The sequence below is a fragment of the Budorcas taxicolor genome, chromosome 14 (genome assembly GCF_023091745.1).
Source record: "Budorcas taxicolor isolate Tak-1 chromosome 14, Takin1.1, whole genome shotgun sequence".
NCBI classification, from domain to species: Eukaryota; Metazoa; Chordata; class Mammalia; order Artiodactyla; family Bovidae; genus Budorcas; species Budorcas taxicolor.
In genome coordinates this window covers 47,599,918-47,615,551 of record NC_068923.1, presented here as the reverse complement: position 1 = coordinate 47,615,551, position 15,634 = coordinate 47,599,918, and the positions used below count along the sequence as shown (strand labels likewise).

The following is a 15,634-nucleotide window of genomic DNA, read 5'->3' as shown; positions in this document are numbered from 1 at the left end:
GAAACCTTGCTTCACATAATTAGGTTGAGATTTAAGGAGAAAAAAGAGATGGAATGACTTTTTGAAATATAGTATGTTTGTAATTTATAGTAGTATTTTTAGATTTGTCTAACAAGAAAAAAGAGAAGCAGCTTATGTTCTCTGCTAAATGGTGTATTTTTAAAACCTATTTGTGTTTCTTCTTTAAAAAAAAAAAATCTTTTTTTTTCTTTAATCTTTCCAAGGAGTTACACTGCTATAGTTTTTCCATCAGTTATTCCAGCAAATTAGTTTTTTACATTGATTTACACAAATTGTTATGTAATAAAATGAGTTTAGTGTCCAATCAGCAATTTTAAAACTTTTTAAAAAGCTTTAGTATCAAGGGTCCTCTTGGTGTTGTTTTCCCCTCAGAAATTTGGAACATTGTTTACCATACATCTGAAGGAATATGGTATTGTTTCATATACACAGTCACTTACATGCCACCTCACTGCAACTTAAAACGTATTTAAAATTGTAGCGAGGAACTTCCCTGGCAGTCCAGTGGTTATTAAGACTTCCAATGGAGAGTGTGCAGGTTTGATCCCTGGTTGGGAAGCCACGTGCCTTGCAGCTGAAAAACCAAAACATAAAACAGAAGCAATATTGTAACAAATTCAATAAAGACTTTTAAAATGGTCTACATAAAAAAAAATCTTTAGAAACAATAAAATAAAAATAAAATTAACAGGAAAGTTAAAATGTTTTGTTGTATACCATCTAAAATCATTTTGTACAGTGCCAATGATATATACACCACACTTTCAGAAATACAACTACCATGTATTTAGTGACACCTCTATTTCCATAGGATGTCAAATTGCAATTATAACACTACAGCTGAGCTCATCTGAAATGATTTTAAGAGAGTAAAGAGACTGCCTTGTGGTTGAACTTCGCCATGTTATCACAACACCTTTCTCTCTCACTCCTTTAGTAAGGAGAAATATTTCATTGGAAGTGTGAAAATTATGTGGAGAAAAAAGTCAGCCAGCCTTAGTTCTCTCTCCAGTTGAAAGCCCCACTATACACTTAGTATTGTATCTTGGGAATTTTCCCCGAGAGTTCCACAGTGTAGGACTCTATATTGTTTTGTTCAACTGTCGTACGTTCTGTAATACTTGATCTTTGTACCATTCTTACTGGAAAAGACTTTCCAGTTTCAAAACTACACTTAAAAACTCTCTGCTCTTTCTTGGAGGATTTGGTGAAATAACTGTACTTGAATTGTAGGGGCTGAAAGAGAAGTGATCTGTGTTCAGCTCTCCTATATGGCAGAGACAAGTCTAGTGAGGTTCCAGGCAAATGGTGCTCAGTTTGCTGACATCAGCCATATTGTAATCATTTTAATTAGAGCTGCAGTACATGAATAGTACTAGCCAGGCTAGTAGAACCATATATGTGGTAAACTGCCAAAAAACAGTAGAAATGAGTGGTACAGGCATTTCCTAAATTAACAAGTGTTTATAGGGCCTGCTGTTCATTTTTTGCAAACATTTTTGACTGTAACCTAAGGTGAAAAACTATAGAATTTACATTATAATTCTGCATGTGTGTGTACTGCTGCTGCTGCTAAGTCGCTTCAGTCATGTCCGACTTTGTGCCACCCCATAGACGACAGCCCACCAGGCTCCCCCCGTGCCTGGGATTCTCAAGGCAAGAACACTGGAGTGGGTTGCCATTTCCTTCTGCAATGCATGAAAGTGAAAAGTGAAAGTGAAGTCTCTCAGTCGTGTCCGACTCTTAGCGACCCCATGGACTGTAGCCCACCAGGCTTCTCCATCCATGGGATTTTCCAGGCAAGAGTGCTAGAGTGGGGTGCCATTGCCTTCTCCATGTGTGTAAAATCTGGAATAAAGCTTTCATGAAACAATATAATATGCTGTACATTCTAGCCTTTTTAAACATTATATTTCATATTTCAAAAGATGTTAGGGTGACCCCCAAATTAATTTTATGAGTCACTTGACTTAAACATCTTTGAAAACCACTATTTCTAAGATAACCAAGTCACTAAGAACTATGGGGGGCTGGTGGTGAGGGGAAAGCGAAAGTGAAGTCTGAATACCTGACTTACAGGGTTATTAAGAGGAGAAAGAATATACAAGTAGGTGGTATCCTAAGTGAGAAGATAAATTTTAACCTTAGGTTTTAATGACTTGACTGACAGTGAAATGAAAGGGACTAAAAAACGTAAATACTATTTGGGTAAACAAAAGAATCTCTGCTGGTATAAACATAGTAGTTTTAATATTAGAAGGACATAATGGTTATTAAGATTGTGTCATCTAATATTATTTATTATAAAAAGGACCACTCAGTACTAAAGGGGATTTAGAATTCATCTGATTCAAGGAAACCCAGGTGTTATTCACATTTCCAGATGAGTAGATGAAGCCAAGAGAGGGTAAAGGACTGTGGCCAGTTGGAGTGGGTGCCGGGCAGAGTGGCCTTCAGGTCTTCTGTGACAGTACATTTTCACCCTACTTCTCCAAACAACTACTTCCCCCAGTTTTAACCTGTTGTGCAATTTTCTGTTTACAGGAAGATATTCCTCGTCAGCTCGTCTACATCGGCCTTTACCTCTTTCACATTGCTGGAGCTTATCTTTTAAAGTGAGTTGGGATTTTTCTTGGGTGTGCTTGTGGACTGGGCAGATAATATGCTGCTGCTGCTGCTAAGTCACTTTAGTTGTGTCCGACTCTGTGCGACCCCATAGATGGCAGCCCACCAGGCTCCCCCGTCCCTGGGATTCTCCAGGCAAGAACACTGGAGTGGGTACTCTGTCTTAATTCGTAATTAATCTTTTCATTTTAAATGTGTTCTTTTAACAGCTTGAATCATCTAGGACTTGTGCTTTTGGTGCTACACTATTTTGTTGAGTTTCTTTTCCACATTTCCCGCCTATTTTACTTTAGTGATGAAAAGTATCAGAAAGGGTGAGTCTTTCAACCATTCTGTTTCTTGTGTAATTAAAGTCAGTGCCTGTGTTGCAAAGGACCATGCTATTGCCAAGGTCCATGCTGTGGGCAATTATGTTGCTTTATAAGCTACTTTAAATAAAATGACACTTTCTAACAATTGAAGTTGGTAGTTTGTTCTCTAAAATAGTCTTTCTTAGCTTGAGAGATAGTATATTGGAACTTGTGGTTTTGAAGGTTGAGGGTTTACTTTTCTCATACAACTTTTCCTATCTTGTTTAGTGCACATTGTTCTTTTGGAGAAGGAATAATGAGGAAAAGTGAGCTTTCAGAAGAAATTGAAATAGTAGATTTTAGAACCTTAAAGATACAAAAATATTTTGATGGGAAAATTAAACTTGGACAGCATTGAAGTAATATGTATTGTAAAGAGCCTTGGGGGGAGAAAAAGTGAAGCGAGGACTCTCATGAGAATTGAATACATGGCCTTTGTTTTTATTCAGCCTTTTCCAAAATTGTTCTATATACCAGTAGTTCTGAGAATCATTAATAGTTGTCATACGCATACACAGAAAATCTGCTAAATGAAAAGAAAATCAAATATTTCTTTAACTGAACTTCTAGAACCTGAAATATGCTCATATGTTATACAATTTCCAAGAATGTGATATAATATGGAGCATTTCCCTAGCATTTTATTTCAGAATCCTTTTTGCAGAACTGTAAGAAATGCTGTTTTAATACGCATTTACTTAACAGGAATCTGATTTCTACTAGAATCTTATCTTTGCAATTTTGTGAATCTGACTTTGACATTTTTTTCACAGATTTTCTCTGTGGGCAGTTCTGTTTGTTTTGGGAAGACTTCTGACTTTAATTCTCTCGGTACTCACTGTTGGCTTTGGCCTGGCAAGAGCAGAGAACCAGAAGCTGGATTTCAGTACTGGAAACTTCAATGTGTTAGCTGTTAGGTAGGGTTGATTTAACACTTTTCTCACCTTGCCCTACAATGTAGTATGTATTACCAATTTAAAATATGAATTGTCTAAAATATAAAAGTATAATTATGAGAGGTAGGGGAAAATACTCATTTGATTTGATTTCTTACCTATTTCAATTTCATGTATAAATGAAAGTATCAATACTAAAGCATTTAGATACAAATAAACTTACAAAATAGAGACTCACAGACTTAGAAAAGGAACTTATGGTTACCACGGGGAGGGAATAATTAGGGAGTTGGGGATGGACATGTACACTCTGCTGTATTTTAAATGGATAACCAACAAGGGCCTACTGTATAGCACAGGGAACTCTGCTTAACGTTCTGTGCCAGCCTGGATTGGGAGAAGAATTTGAGGGAGAATGGATACATGTATATGTATGACTGGGTCCCTTTTCTGTTCACCTGAAACTACCACGTTTTAATTGGCTATACCCCAGTTAAAAGTTTGAAAAAAAATTACTAAAGCATTTATTTAACTTCAGGGGTTAATTACTGTGCTCAGTCACTTTAGTCATGTCCAACTCTTTGTGACCCTGTAGACTGTAGCTAGCCAGGCTCCTCTGTCCATGGCATTCTCCAGGCAAGAATACTGAAGTGAGTTGCCATGCCCTCCTCCAAGGGATCTTCCCAACCCAGGGATCGAACCTGGATCTCTTGTATCTCCTTCGTTGGCAGGTGGATTCTTTACCACTAAGCCACCTGGGGTTAATTATTAGTGGGGTAATTATTCATTAATATAATCCTTGTCAGTATAGTGGGAATTTAGCACTAAGTTAATACTGTCAAAGCAAGAGAGACTACTTTATTCAATGGCATTGCTTGGGTACACGTTAATTTTCTGTTTTATTTCTTTGTATTCTCAGAATTGCTGTTCTGGCATCCATTTGCATTACCCAAGCATTCATGATGTGGAAGTTCATTAATTTTCAGCTTCGAAGGTGGAGAGAACATTCTACTTTTCAGGCACCAGCTGTGAAAAAGAAGCCACCAGTGACTAAAGGCAGGTCTTCTAGAAAAGGAACAGGTTTGTACTCAGTAAACAGTGAAAAACCTGAAGTAGAAAACACTTTTTTTTTTTCATGTTTTGGGGTCTTATTTATAATCTTTTTAAGGTTTAAAATCTTAAAAAGAGTTAATTCTACATACTAGCAAAATTAGAAAATTACTTGCCCCATCTTAAAGTTTGGTGGTTCCCTCGAATCAGTTATTCCCCTCTAAAGCCATCCACTAAAGATCTCTCGCAGGTTCTGCAGGCTTGGTGATTTTGAGCCCCTCTAGACTAATGTGTACATGGGCAATTTTAATGAGTGAGTATCCTGAAGAGTGATAGTACTTTTGAGTATCTTACTTATATTTAAAAAACAAGACCTCTTTCAGCTCCTTTCCATCTGCCCTTTAGTCCCAAGAGGAACAGCTCTTTTATAACTCCTGATTGTTTGGCCCTTAATCTTTGACTTTGCATCTCACCTCTTTTCTCCTTCTGGCTTTTGATTGAAAATGCATTGACAGTGGAATAATTTTTCAACTTGTAGTAGTCTATTTGGAACTATAAGACGAGAAATTGTTTTAAAATCTTTGTCATAAACAGTGGTGGTTTGCTGCTTTTGTGTCTTTATATCTGACAGTTTATGTCCTCCAGTCTTGTCCTTATTCAGGTTGTATCGACAACTCTTGACCCTTTGCGTGTCATATGCATTTTAGTGCATCTTGGTCAGTTTCCACACACACACACAAAGCTTCACTGGGGTATTGGGTTGATAGTACATTGACTCCATAGGTCACCTGAGGGAGAATTGAGTATTTCAGCCCATGAGCATGTGTGTGTGAACATCCAGTCTTTCCCCTTTAAGTATGGTGTTACCTGTGTGTGTATGTGTGTGCACACGTGTGTGTGCGTGTATGTGTGCATGTGCACACTAAGTCACTTCAGTCGTGTCCGACTCTTTGTGACCCTATGGACTGTAGCCCACGAGACTCCTTTGTCCATGGGAATCTCCAAAAGTGTACATTTCAGTAGTTCTTAAGTATATTCACAAAATTTTGTGAATCATACCACTGCCTAATTCCAGAAAATTTGTATCATCCAGAAAAACCTCATGCCCACTAGCAGTCATTTTCCATTCCCTCCTTTCCTCTACCCCTAGCAACCTCTTACCTGTTCTCTGTCTCTATAGATTAGCCTTTTTTGGACATTTCTTTTTTTCACATAGCATGTGTTTAAAATTTATATATAGCATACATGCATGTGTCGATACTTCATTCCTTTCCATGGCCAAACAATAAACGAGTGTATGAAGATACAGTGTTACGTTTATCCGTAAATTCATGAATATTTGGGTTGTTTCCATGTTGGGGCTACTATGACTGATGCTGTTAATATTAATGTACATATTTTTGTTTGAACACCTGGTTTTTGCTGTTTGGGATACATACCTAGGAGTGGAATTCCTGGGTCATATCATAACTGTATATTTAGCACTTTGGAGAACTGCTAGACTGTTTTCTGAAGTATAACATTGTATTAATACATTCATCGTTTCACATGTTGATATCCAGTTGTCTCTGCACCGTTTGTGAAAAAACTAGTTTTCATCTAATTGTCTTGACATTCTTGTTAAAAATCAATTGATCATAAAAGTAATAATTTATTTCTGGCTCTGTTCTATTCTGTTCATCTGGATATCTGTTCTTACGCCCTTGTCTTCATTACCGTAGCTTTGTAGTAAGTTTTGAAATCATGAAATGTGAGTCTGCCATTTTTGTTTTTTTCATGTTTTGGGTATTCTGGGTGCCTTGCATTTCCATACAAATTTTAGGATCATTTTCTTGTTTTCCTGCAAAAAGTCAGCTGGGCTTCATTTGGAGTATCTTGGGTCTGTGGTAGATGTCTTTATGTCTTTTGGGGTCTTCTTTAATTTTTCCAATTAAATTTTGTAGGTATCAGTATATAAGTTTTGTACTTCTTCATTAAATTTATTCCTAAATATTTTATTCTTTTTGATGCTGTTGTAAATAAAATTGTCTTCTTAATTCCATTTTTGGATTTTTCATTGCCAGTGTATAGAAATGTAATGGAATTTTTGCATATTGATCTTGTATCCTACAACACTGCTGTACTTTTTGGGTATTTTAAAATTTTTATTTCATTATTTAATTGCATTTTTGTGGATTTCTTTGCCTTTTCAACGTACAAGCTCATGTCACCAGCAAAGAGATAGTTTTACTTTTCCCTCTTCAGTCTGGATGCCTTTTATTTCATTTTCTTGCCAAATTACCCTGGCTAGAACCTCCAGAACAATTTTGAATAAGCAAAAACAGACATCCTCACCTTATTCCTGATCTTAGCAGGAAAACATCCAGTATTTCACCTTTGAGTATAATGTTACCTGTGAGTTTTGCCCAAATGGTCTTCAACATGTAGAGAAAGTTTCCTTTTCCTTTGTTTGTAATTTTTATCGTAAAAGGATGTTAGGTTTTATCACTTGCTTTTTCTGCAGCTGTTGAGATCATCACATGGTTTGCACCCTTTATTATCATCAGGCATGTGTGCTCAGTCACTTCAAGTGTGTCTGACTTCCTGTGACTCCATGGACTGTAGCCCACCAGGTTCCTCTTCCATGAGATTATCTTGGCAAGAATGTTGGAGTGGGTTGCCGTTTCCTCTTCTAGATTATTATCATGGATTATATTAATTGATTTTTTTAATGTTAAGCAAACAGTGCAATTCTGGGATAAAGCTCACTGGCTGGTAATGTACATAATCCTTTGAATGTCACTTGATTTGACATGCTAGTATTTTGTTGAGGATTTTTTGTATCTATATTCATAAAGAATATAGATATATATTTTTGGTAATGTATTTCCTGGCATAAACCCAAGTTGATCATAATATCTCTTTTGGTGGATGGTTTTTTCAATATTTTGTTAGGATTTTTGCATCTGTGTTCATGTAAAAGATTAAGCTAAAATTAGCCCTTTTGTCAGGTTTTGATATGAATTTTCCTGACTTTATAAAAGATATTGGGCAGATTTATCCTTCATGTAATGCCAGCATCATTTCTTATTTAAATGTTGGAAGGATTCACCAGTGAAGCTATCCAAACTAGACTTCTTTATAAGAAAGTACAGATTTACATTCTTTAATAGATAATAGGATTATTCAGATTTTTTATTTCTTATCATTTCTCTTTTGGTAAATTGTATTTTTCAAGGATTTATCCATTTCATCTAAATTTGTGAAATGTATTGATGTAAAATTATTCATAGTATCTACTTATTAATGCCTATAAAACAACAATAATTCTCATTTTCCACTTCCCATGTTAGTAACTTATGCCTTTCTCTTTTTCACTTCCATCAGCCAAGAACCAACATCTGTCTTCTTTTGCTCATTGTCTCAGTTCTGTCATTGATTTCTGTTCTTATTTACCTTTCTTTGGGTTTAATTTGCTGTTTTGTTATTTGTGGCTTTGTTAAAAGGAATCATTGATTTTTATCCCTTCTCATGAATTACTTGCAATTAAGGGCAGACTTTCCTTTCAGCAGTGCTTTACCCTTATTTCACAGGTTTTGATACATCTTTTTCGTTATCATTCAGTTTCAAATATTTTATGATTCCAGTTGTTATTTCTTCTTTGATTCATGGATTGTAAATATTTGTAAACTACACAACATAGTAGTGTACGTTTTTGGGCATAGTAGTATTTGGGCGTTCTCTAGTTTTTACTAGAGATTTCTATCTTAATTTCTCTGTGGTTAAAAAACATACTCTGAATGATTTCACTTCTTTGAAATTTGTTGGGACTTTCATTATGTCTTGTCCTGTGTTCAGTTCTGATGAATGTTCCCTTTGGACTTCTCAAGGAAGCGTATTGTGTGTTTGTTGAGTATGTTGTTCTATAGGTAGGCATCAGGTCCATTTGTGTGGTCCAGTCTTTTGTGTCTTTACTGACTTGGTGGAAGGAGTTCTGCTTGTTCAGTCAGTTATTAAAAAAGGTATTGACCTACTTCTTGTAGCTTCTAAGTTTTTGCTTTAAATATTGTGAGGATATAGTACAGGTGCATCAAAGTTTAGGGTTGTTACAAATCCCTATGGAATGTGTCCTTTGTTATTGTCACATGTCCATCTTCATCTCTAGTTAGTCTGAATTCACTCTAACTCACCAACTTTCTTGAAATAAAATGTTATATTATATCATGGTGTACCTTTTCTATCTTAAACCTTTTCTTGTCCCTAAATGTAAATTGTGTCTCCTGTAAGCAGTGTGTAATTTGATTTTAGTTTTTTCATCCAGTCTGACGAAATTGTTCTCTTTTTGACAGTTATACTATGATGTGCCTAAGTTTGATTATCTTTGGTATATCCTGCTCTGCATTGTACCTAGCTTCTTGAATCTTGACTTGGTTTCTTTTACTGTTTGGGGGAAATTCTTCACCGTTATTTCTTCAGATATTACTTCTGCCCCATTCTGTTTCTCCTGTCCTTTGAGAATTCCAGTACATGTGTTTAAACCCCTTTATCCTGTCCTTTTACATCTTTTCATGCATTTCTGTTTTTTTCCATCCTTTGTTTTCTGAGTTTCAGTATGAGTATTTTTTTCTAGTTCACTAATCTCTTCTGTTGTGTCTAATCTGCTATTAAATTTTTATTAAATTTATATTTTTAGTTGTGGTATTTTCCAGTCCTAGGATTAAAGATCTTTGAGTCCTTGGATGAAACTACTTGTCTTTTCTTTCATTTTTATTAGTCATTGTTCTATTAATGTCCCTGTCTGACAGCTCCACATCTGGCTCATCTGAGGATCTATTTCTGATATTTTTTTTTTCTCTTAGTTTTTAGTCATTTGGTCTTGTTTTCTGACACACCTGGTAATTTTTAATTGAATACTGAATGTTTTGTATAAAAGATTGTAGATATTGTGGCTGCATCAATAGAAACTCTGGATTAAATATGAGTGAATCATTCTGTGTCACTGAAGCCGATCTATTTCCAATTTGCCCTCATTCCTAGGATATCAACTATTTCTAAGGACTTTCTTCTCTGGCAGACACTGAATACTTATTTTTATCTCCCTGTCATTGTGAGACATCCCAATTCTCTGTTTAGCTTTTTGTTCACAGTTACTTTCTGCTGGATTTCTGAGTCTTGGTTGGTATGTGTGCACATTTGTGTGTGTATGTGTGCTATGTGCTCATTTAGTAGCTGGTAAATCCCTTGGGGGAGAAATACACTTAGCTGACTTGTTTCTTTCCCCAGTGCCTTCAAATAGCCATTTTTATGTTCTCCTTTTATGGGTATTTTAGGAGGGAGGATTGGTCTGACATCAGTCATTCCACCCTAGCTTGAAGATGGCCATTATAACACTCTTAAACATGAGTTATCCTAAATGCCAATTTTAAAATACGTTGTAAAGAAACATATCCCCAAGAACCTCCCTTGTCTGCTATCCAGTGTAAAAAAATATTCCTGTTTTTCTATGAAAGTGTTGCTTTGCAGACTTTTTTGTATAGTTCTTGTAGTTGTTTCCCAGAGTTTCTGTCAGTTTTCTTGCTTTCCTTTTTTTGAACTATTTTTTTAGATATAATTGACATAATTCCTTTTGATTTGCTGCTTTCAGTTCATTGCGTTTAACTTGGTAGCAGGTTTTATGATTGGTTAAATACATGAATGGATTAAGCACTAGTAAGTTTCACCTAAGGGCATAAGAGCATATATTGGGTTTTAAATTTTCTTTTCTGAAGGTACCTTTATGTATAAAAGATATTGTTGTTTACACTTATTTATAAAAGAAATTAATCCTGATTTTTTTTTTCTCTTTTCAGAAAATGGTGTCAATGGAACAGTAACTTCAAATGGAGCAGACTCTCCCCGTAATAGAAAAGAGAAATCTTCATAATGAATTATAATCTAATTGATTAATGTCCCCAAAGAAATCTGCTTTTTACTGTATCTTTCAGCACTAGAGATTTTTTTCTGTTCCTGAAAATACATTTTCTGCTCTTTGATTCTTGCTACTATTGTATTGTTTCATGCATTTTTTTAAAGGGCATTTGAGGGGAGGATGATTCCTATGAGTGAAAAAAATGTTTTAGCTTAGACTAAGCTACCTGCCTTCAAAATAGTTTAGGGACCACCATCATATTATATTTTATTTTATTTTGTTTTTTATCTTTAAGCATTTTTCTAATGATTTGAAGAGATAACTATTTACAGAAATTATACATATCAGTGATACAATTTCTTGCTCTCACCAATTTTTTATATTAAGCAAGATGGCCTGTTCCAGCAGGGTCATATTTTTTAAGTTATCTTTCAGGGCAAAATGGAAATAATATAAAGTTGGATGTCAAATTTTAATATGTTTTCAGTGTTCTCTAATTTTTAGGAATTTTTGTAGCCTTTACACTTGGGAAAAAAGATTTGTAAATTCACCAAAATACCTGTGTGCTTTATTTTATAGTAATTATTAATGTTACATCCCCATTTTTTAAGGAAAAAAAACATACTTTTGGTTACGATGTGTAGAGATATTATTGCCATGTATATTGAATCAAAATATCTTAACATAAAAGTACTTGTGAAGTAATATCTTTCTTGTGCATTTTCAACACTTGTAAACTGGAAATCAGAAAATTAAATGTTTCCTATAAAGAAAATTTGACCATAGCCCTTTTTGATATGTTTATTAAATAATGATTCTTAATGGGGCTTGTCATAAGTTTGATATGCACAGGATCTTAGAAAAATACTGTTTAACCTGAAAACCCTTTTAAAAAATAATGCCTACTTGATTTATATACATGAAAAGGATGTCAATATTTGGAAAATATTTAATGCACTAACCTCAGATTGAAAATTCAGGTGGATAAATAGTCTTACAAAAGACAGTGCTTTATGTTATAACTGTAGCTTTGGTTCCATCCTTATTTGAGAAACCATTTATCTGTATAAAAACATATTTTTGGATAAATATATATATATATTTGTATCTCTACAGAAAGGCTCTAAAAAACATTTGAGTAAAATATTTGGTTCCCTTTTCTATAATTATCCTTTCAAATCTTTATAGCTGTCCTTGTGTTTTTGTCATCTTTACAAGACACATATCACTCCTTTCAATGTTCACATCTTGCTCCCCACTTCTCACTTCTGTCACCAGCTAATGTTTGCGCCATTTTTAGTATAAAAGTTGCAGACCTGGTCACTCTGCAGTTTAATGAGTTGCCATGCTGCTAGAAAGTGCTTTCTGTTTCCAGCTGTTTACCTACTTCCTGGAAAAAGTAGTAGCTCTCTGTAGCATCATGGAGTTTCCGTGGAACCAAATCTCTGCCATTGAAAACCGGCCTTATATTGAACTATACGTTGAGAAATCAATCAGAATAAAAATTTTTACTTTCACAAGCTGCATCTTGAACGTTTTCTTTGTTAGCAAGTTTTACACTATTTTTAGTGTCTAATCTCATTAAAAGGTACACATTTATAAGTGACTTTTTTTAATATTTATTTTTGGCTGCACTGGGTCTTTGCTGCTGTGTGTAGACTGTGTAGTTGCAGCAAAAGGGGACTACTCTCTCGCAGGCTTCTCGTTGCTGTGGCTTCTCTTGTTGGAACATGGGCTCTAGGATGCGCCAGCTTCAGTAATTGCAGCACACCAGCTTCATTGCCCTGAGGCATGTGGTATCTTCCCAGACCCCAGGGATCAGAGCTGTGTCTCCTGCATTATTGCAGGCAGATTCTTAACCACTGGACCACCAGGGAAGTCCTGTACACATGTTTAAAGAGTATACTTTTGATAAACATTTAGAATAGCCTTTCCTCCAAAGTAACACGTGTTCTACCAAAAAGCATGATTAGTTTCATGTATTATTTATGAGAGCGTGTCTGAGAAAAAATGGTTTTTAACCAAATTCAGGGACTGTTGGGCTAAACAAACTTAAAGGTGTGTCTTTTTTACTGCCAGACTGGTCATCCTTTACATGCATATGTGCTTCCTGACACACCTAGAATGACAGCAGTGGGGACCCAACATGCAGTGACTCCACACTCGATCGAGGAAACTTTTGTGAAATTACAGCACTTGCTACAGGCGCTACAAACCCATACAGCATATGCTGTGGGTTTTGATGGGAAGCCGTTGGCCTTACAAAACACACATATATATGCCCCAGTGTACTTGTAAAGAGTAAGCCCTAGATCCCCTCCAAGCAAAGTTTCCCTACAGGCCCCCAGAGGCTGCGTGTCACCCAGCCTCTGTCACACCCTGAAGCCTGGGGGGATGCATCACGGAGTGACCTTGAGCTAGTTGTTTTGCCACTGGGGGGGGTGTCTTTCCCTCCGTAAGATGCCTTCTTGCCTGCATTTTAGGATATGGCTGTGAGTGGCCCAGGTGGACTCTTCTGGAAAAAATGGATTAACATTCTTCTAAAATTAGTTGTGCGTCGTCTTGAAGTTCAGAACTAATCCTGGAGCAATGCTTGTGTAAGTGAGGGGATGGGAGAGAAGCCTGTCACACACATGTTGGCAATACCTAATGACACCTTTATCTCCACGCTGTTGCCAGATGTTTTCATAGAAAACAAGTTCTGTGGCCTGTCTACAATCAATAAAAATCGGTTGATATTGATCACCTGTTTGCATTTTTTAAAGAGTGGCCTTCAAAGTAACCCTGGAGGAAATTCTAGCTTTGTGCTTAAACACATGTTTTTCCCCTAAGAGATGTTAGGTGTGATACTTGATTCAGTTACAAAGCATCATCTAGTATAAAACTTCAACACAAAAGATAATGCAGAGTAGAAATTAGCTAGTGTTGAAAGAATAAAAGACTTGGTTAATGAAAGAATTAACTAAGGGCCTGAAGAGAGTAAAGGGAGTTGGACTGAGTACATGTTTTAGAAGCCCTGGGTATATAGCTCAACCCACTAGAATGGAAGACAAGAAGGCAAATCTACAGCATAGGGAACTATATTCAATATCCTGTAATAAACCATAATGGCAGTTATTTGAAAAAGAATATGAGGACTTCCTTGGAGGTCCAGTGGTTAAGACCATGCTTCCAATGCAGGGGGTACAAGTTCAACCCTGTCTGAGAACTAAGATCCCACATACTATGTGGTGTGGCCAAAAAAAATTTTTAATTGAACAAGAATGTACATAGATATAAATTAGTCACTTTGCTGTACACCACAGAAACTAACACAACATTGTAAATCAGCTGTACTTCAGTAATAGGGCTTTGTCCATCTGATTACTGAACACTATGTAGAGCCATTAGCCGTTCACATTAGGCAGCACCCACCTATGGCTCAGCTCTATCCTTTGAAGACAGCAGAGAGCCAAGTCTTTAAAAAGAGAAACTAGTCTTGTACTTACCTAAGCATGATTTGCTTAACAGAAAGCTGCACTGGGTACCTATGTGTCACACATCAACCAGCTTTATCCAAAATTCAAGGAAAGGCTAAGCCAATTTGCCTAGCTTAACTACTTCTGTGAAAAGATTATTACGACATTTGCTTAAAACTGAAATCAAACATTTTGTGTTCTAAAAAAAAAGAATCAAAAATTTCAGAAGCTTAGGTTCCATCACATAATTATTATTAACTTTGAATTTACATTGGCCAAAGAAAGAAAGCTCTTATTTTGAAGATCCAAACTTTGATGTTAAATAACTTGCTGGTTTCCATGAACACTAATAAGTACATAGTGGCAAAACTAGAAGGCCAAACTTCAAATCTCGACTCCTCCACCCATCCGCTCTGTATGATCTAGTTAACGTCTGTCTCAGTTTCCTGAGAGTGATAGCACTGTCCCCATGAAGTCATTCTAAGAATGGATTGTGCATAGCTCCATGCCTGATGCCTATCAAAGTCAAATGTTATTTGTTAGCTTACAAGTTTGTGACAAACAGTTCATGAAATGAATGGCTCATAGTATTATTTGGTAATTTTAGTTGTTAACTACTTTTCCCTGTAAGACCTCATTGGATGAGGCTGATGAGTTCTTGCTCACTGAGCAAGGCCCGTGCTCCATGGCTGCTGCCCTTGAGCTCATGGGCCAGCGATGCAAGAGGTGTTCAAGTCACCATCACAGCATTTAGTCATTGGAAGACTGCACGCCTGCTTTTACCCAACATGAATGTTCATAAAGCAAACTTTCAAGTCTGTATTGAATGGTTTACATTTATGTGATATAATAATCATAAAAGCAAATAGTATGTGTAATCTCTAAAAAATGATTTTTTTAAAAGTCAGATACCTATGGTTATGAAACTATACATTCATTTAGATGGTGTGTACCACTTCCAGAGAGCTATTGGCTGCTTAGAATTGCCTTACCTTCTAACAGAAAGATTCAAACTCCATCAGGTAAATGAGCATATTTACCTAGGAAAGGAAACGGGTATATTACAAGATCGTGTTTATCAAGCAATTTGAGCTGATCTCATAAAATGTCCTAGAAATTACAACTGGACTGGAGGGCCTAGGCAGATACCCAAGTGTGGATAATACATGAAACAGACCAAAATCTGAAGACTGAGGTTGCTCCTCTTGTTATATGTTGCTTGACTGACTTCTGGACTAATAGTTTCTTCCTCCCTCAAATATGAGAAACTATAGTAATACTCCTTGTGAGAACAATTTAAGATTACTGTTTCAAAAATGCAACTTTACCAAATTTAGGTTACTAGTG

The 15,634-nt window shown here is 36.0% G+C and overlaps 1 protein-coding gene across 1 annotated transcript in view; it reads left to right on the top strand.

The window, feature by feature from the left end:
• The window catches only part of TRAM1 (translocation associated membrane protein 1), a 31,508-nt gene extending 19,168 nt beyond the window's left edge, over positions 1–12,340 (top strand). The window contains exons 7-11 of the mRNA XM_052651629.1: positions 2,566–2,636; positions 2,856–2,960; positions 3,770–3,913; positions 4,812–4,972; positions 10,771–12,340. Coding sequence (XP_052507589.1) covers positions 2,566–2,636; positions 2,856–2,960; positions 3,770–3,913; positions 4,812–4,972; positions 10,771–10,844 — 555 coding nt within the window. The 3' untranslated portion in view covers positions 10,845–12,340. The remainder of the gene's footprint in view (positions 1–2,565; positions 2,637–2,855; positions 2,961–3,769; positions 3,914–4,811; positions 4,973–10,770) is intronic.
• The last annotated feature ends 3,294 nt before the right edge of the window (positions 12,341–15,634 follow it).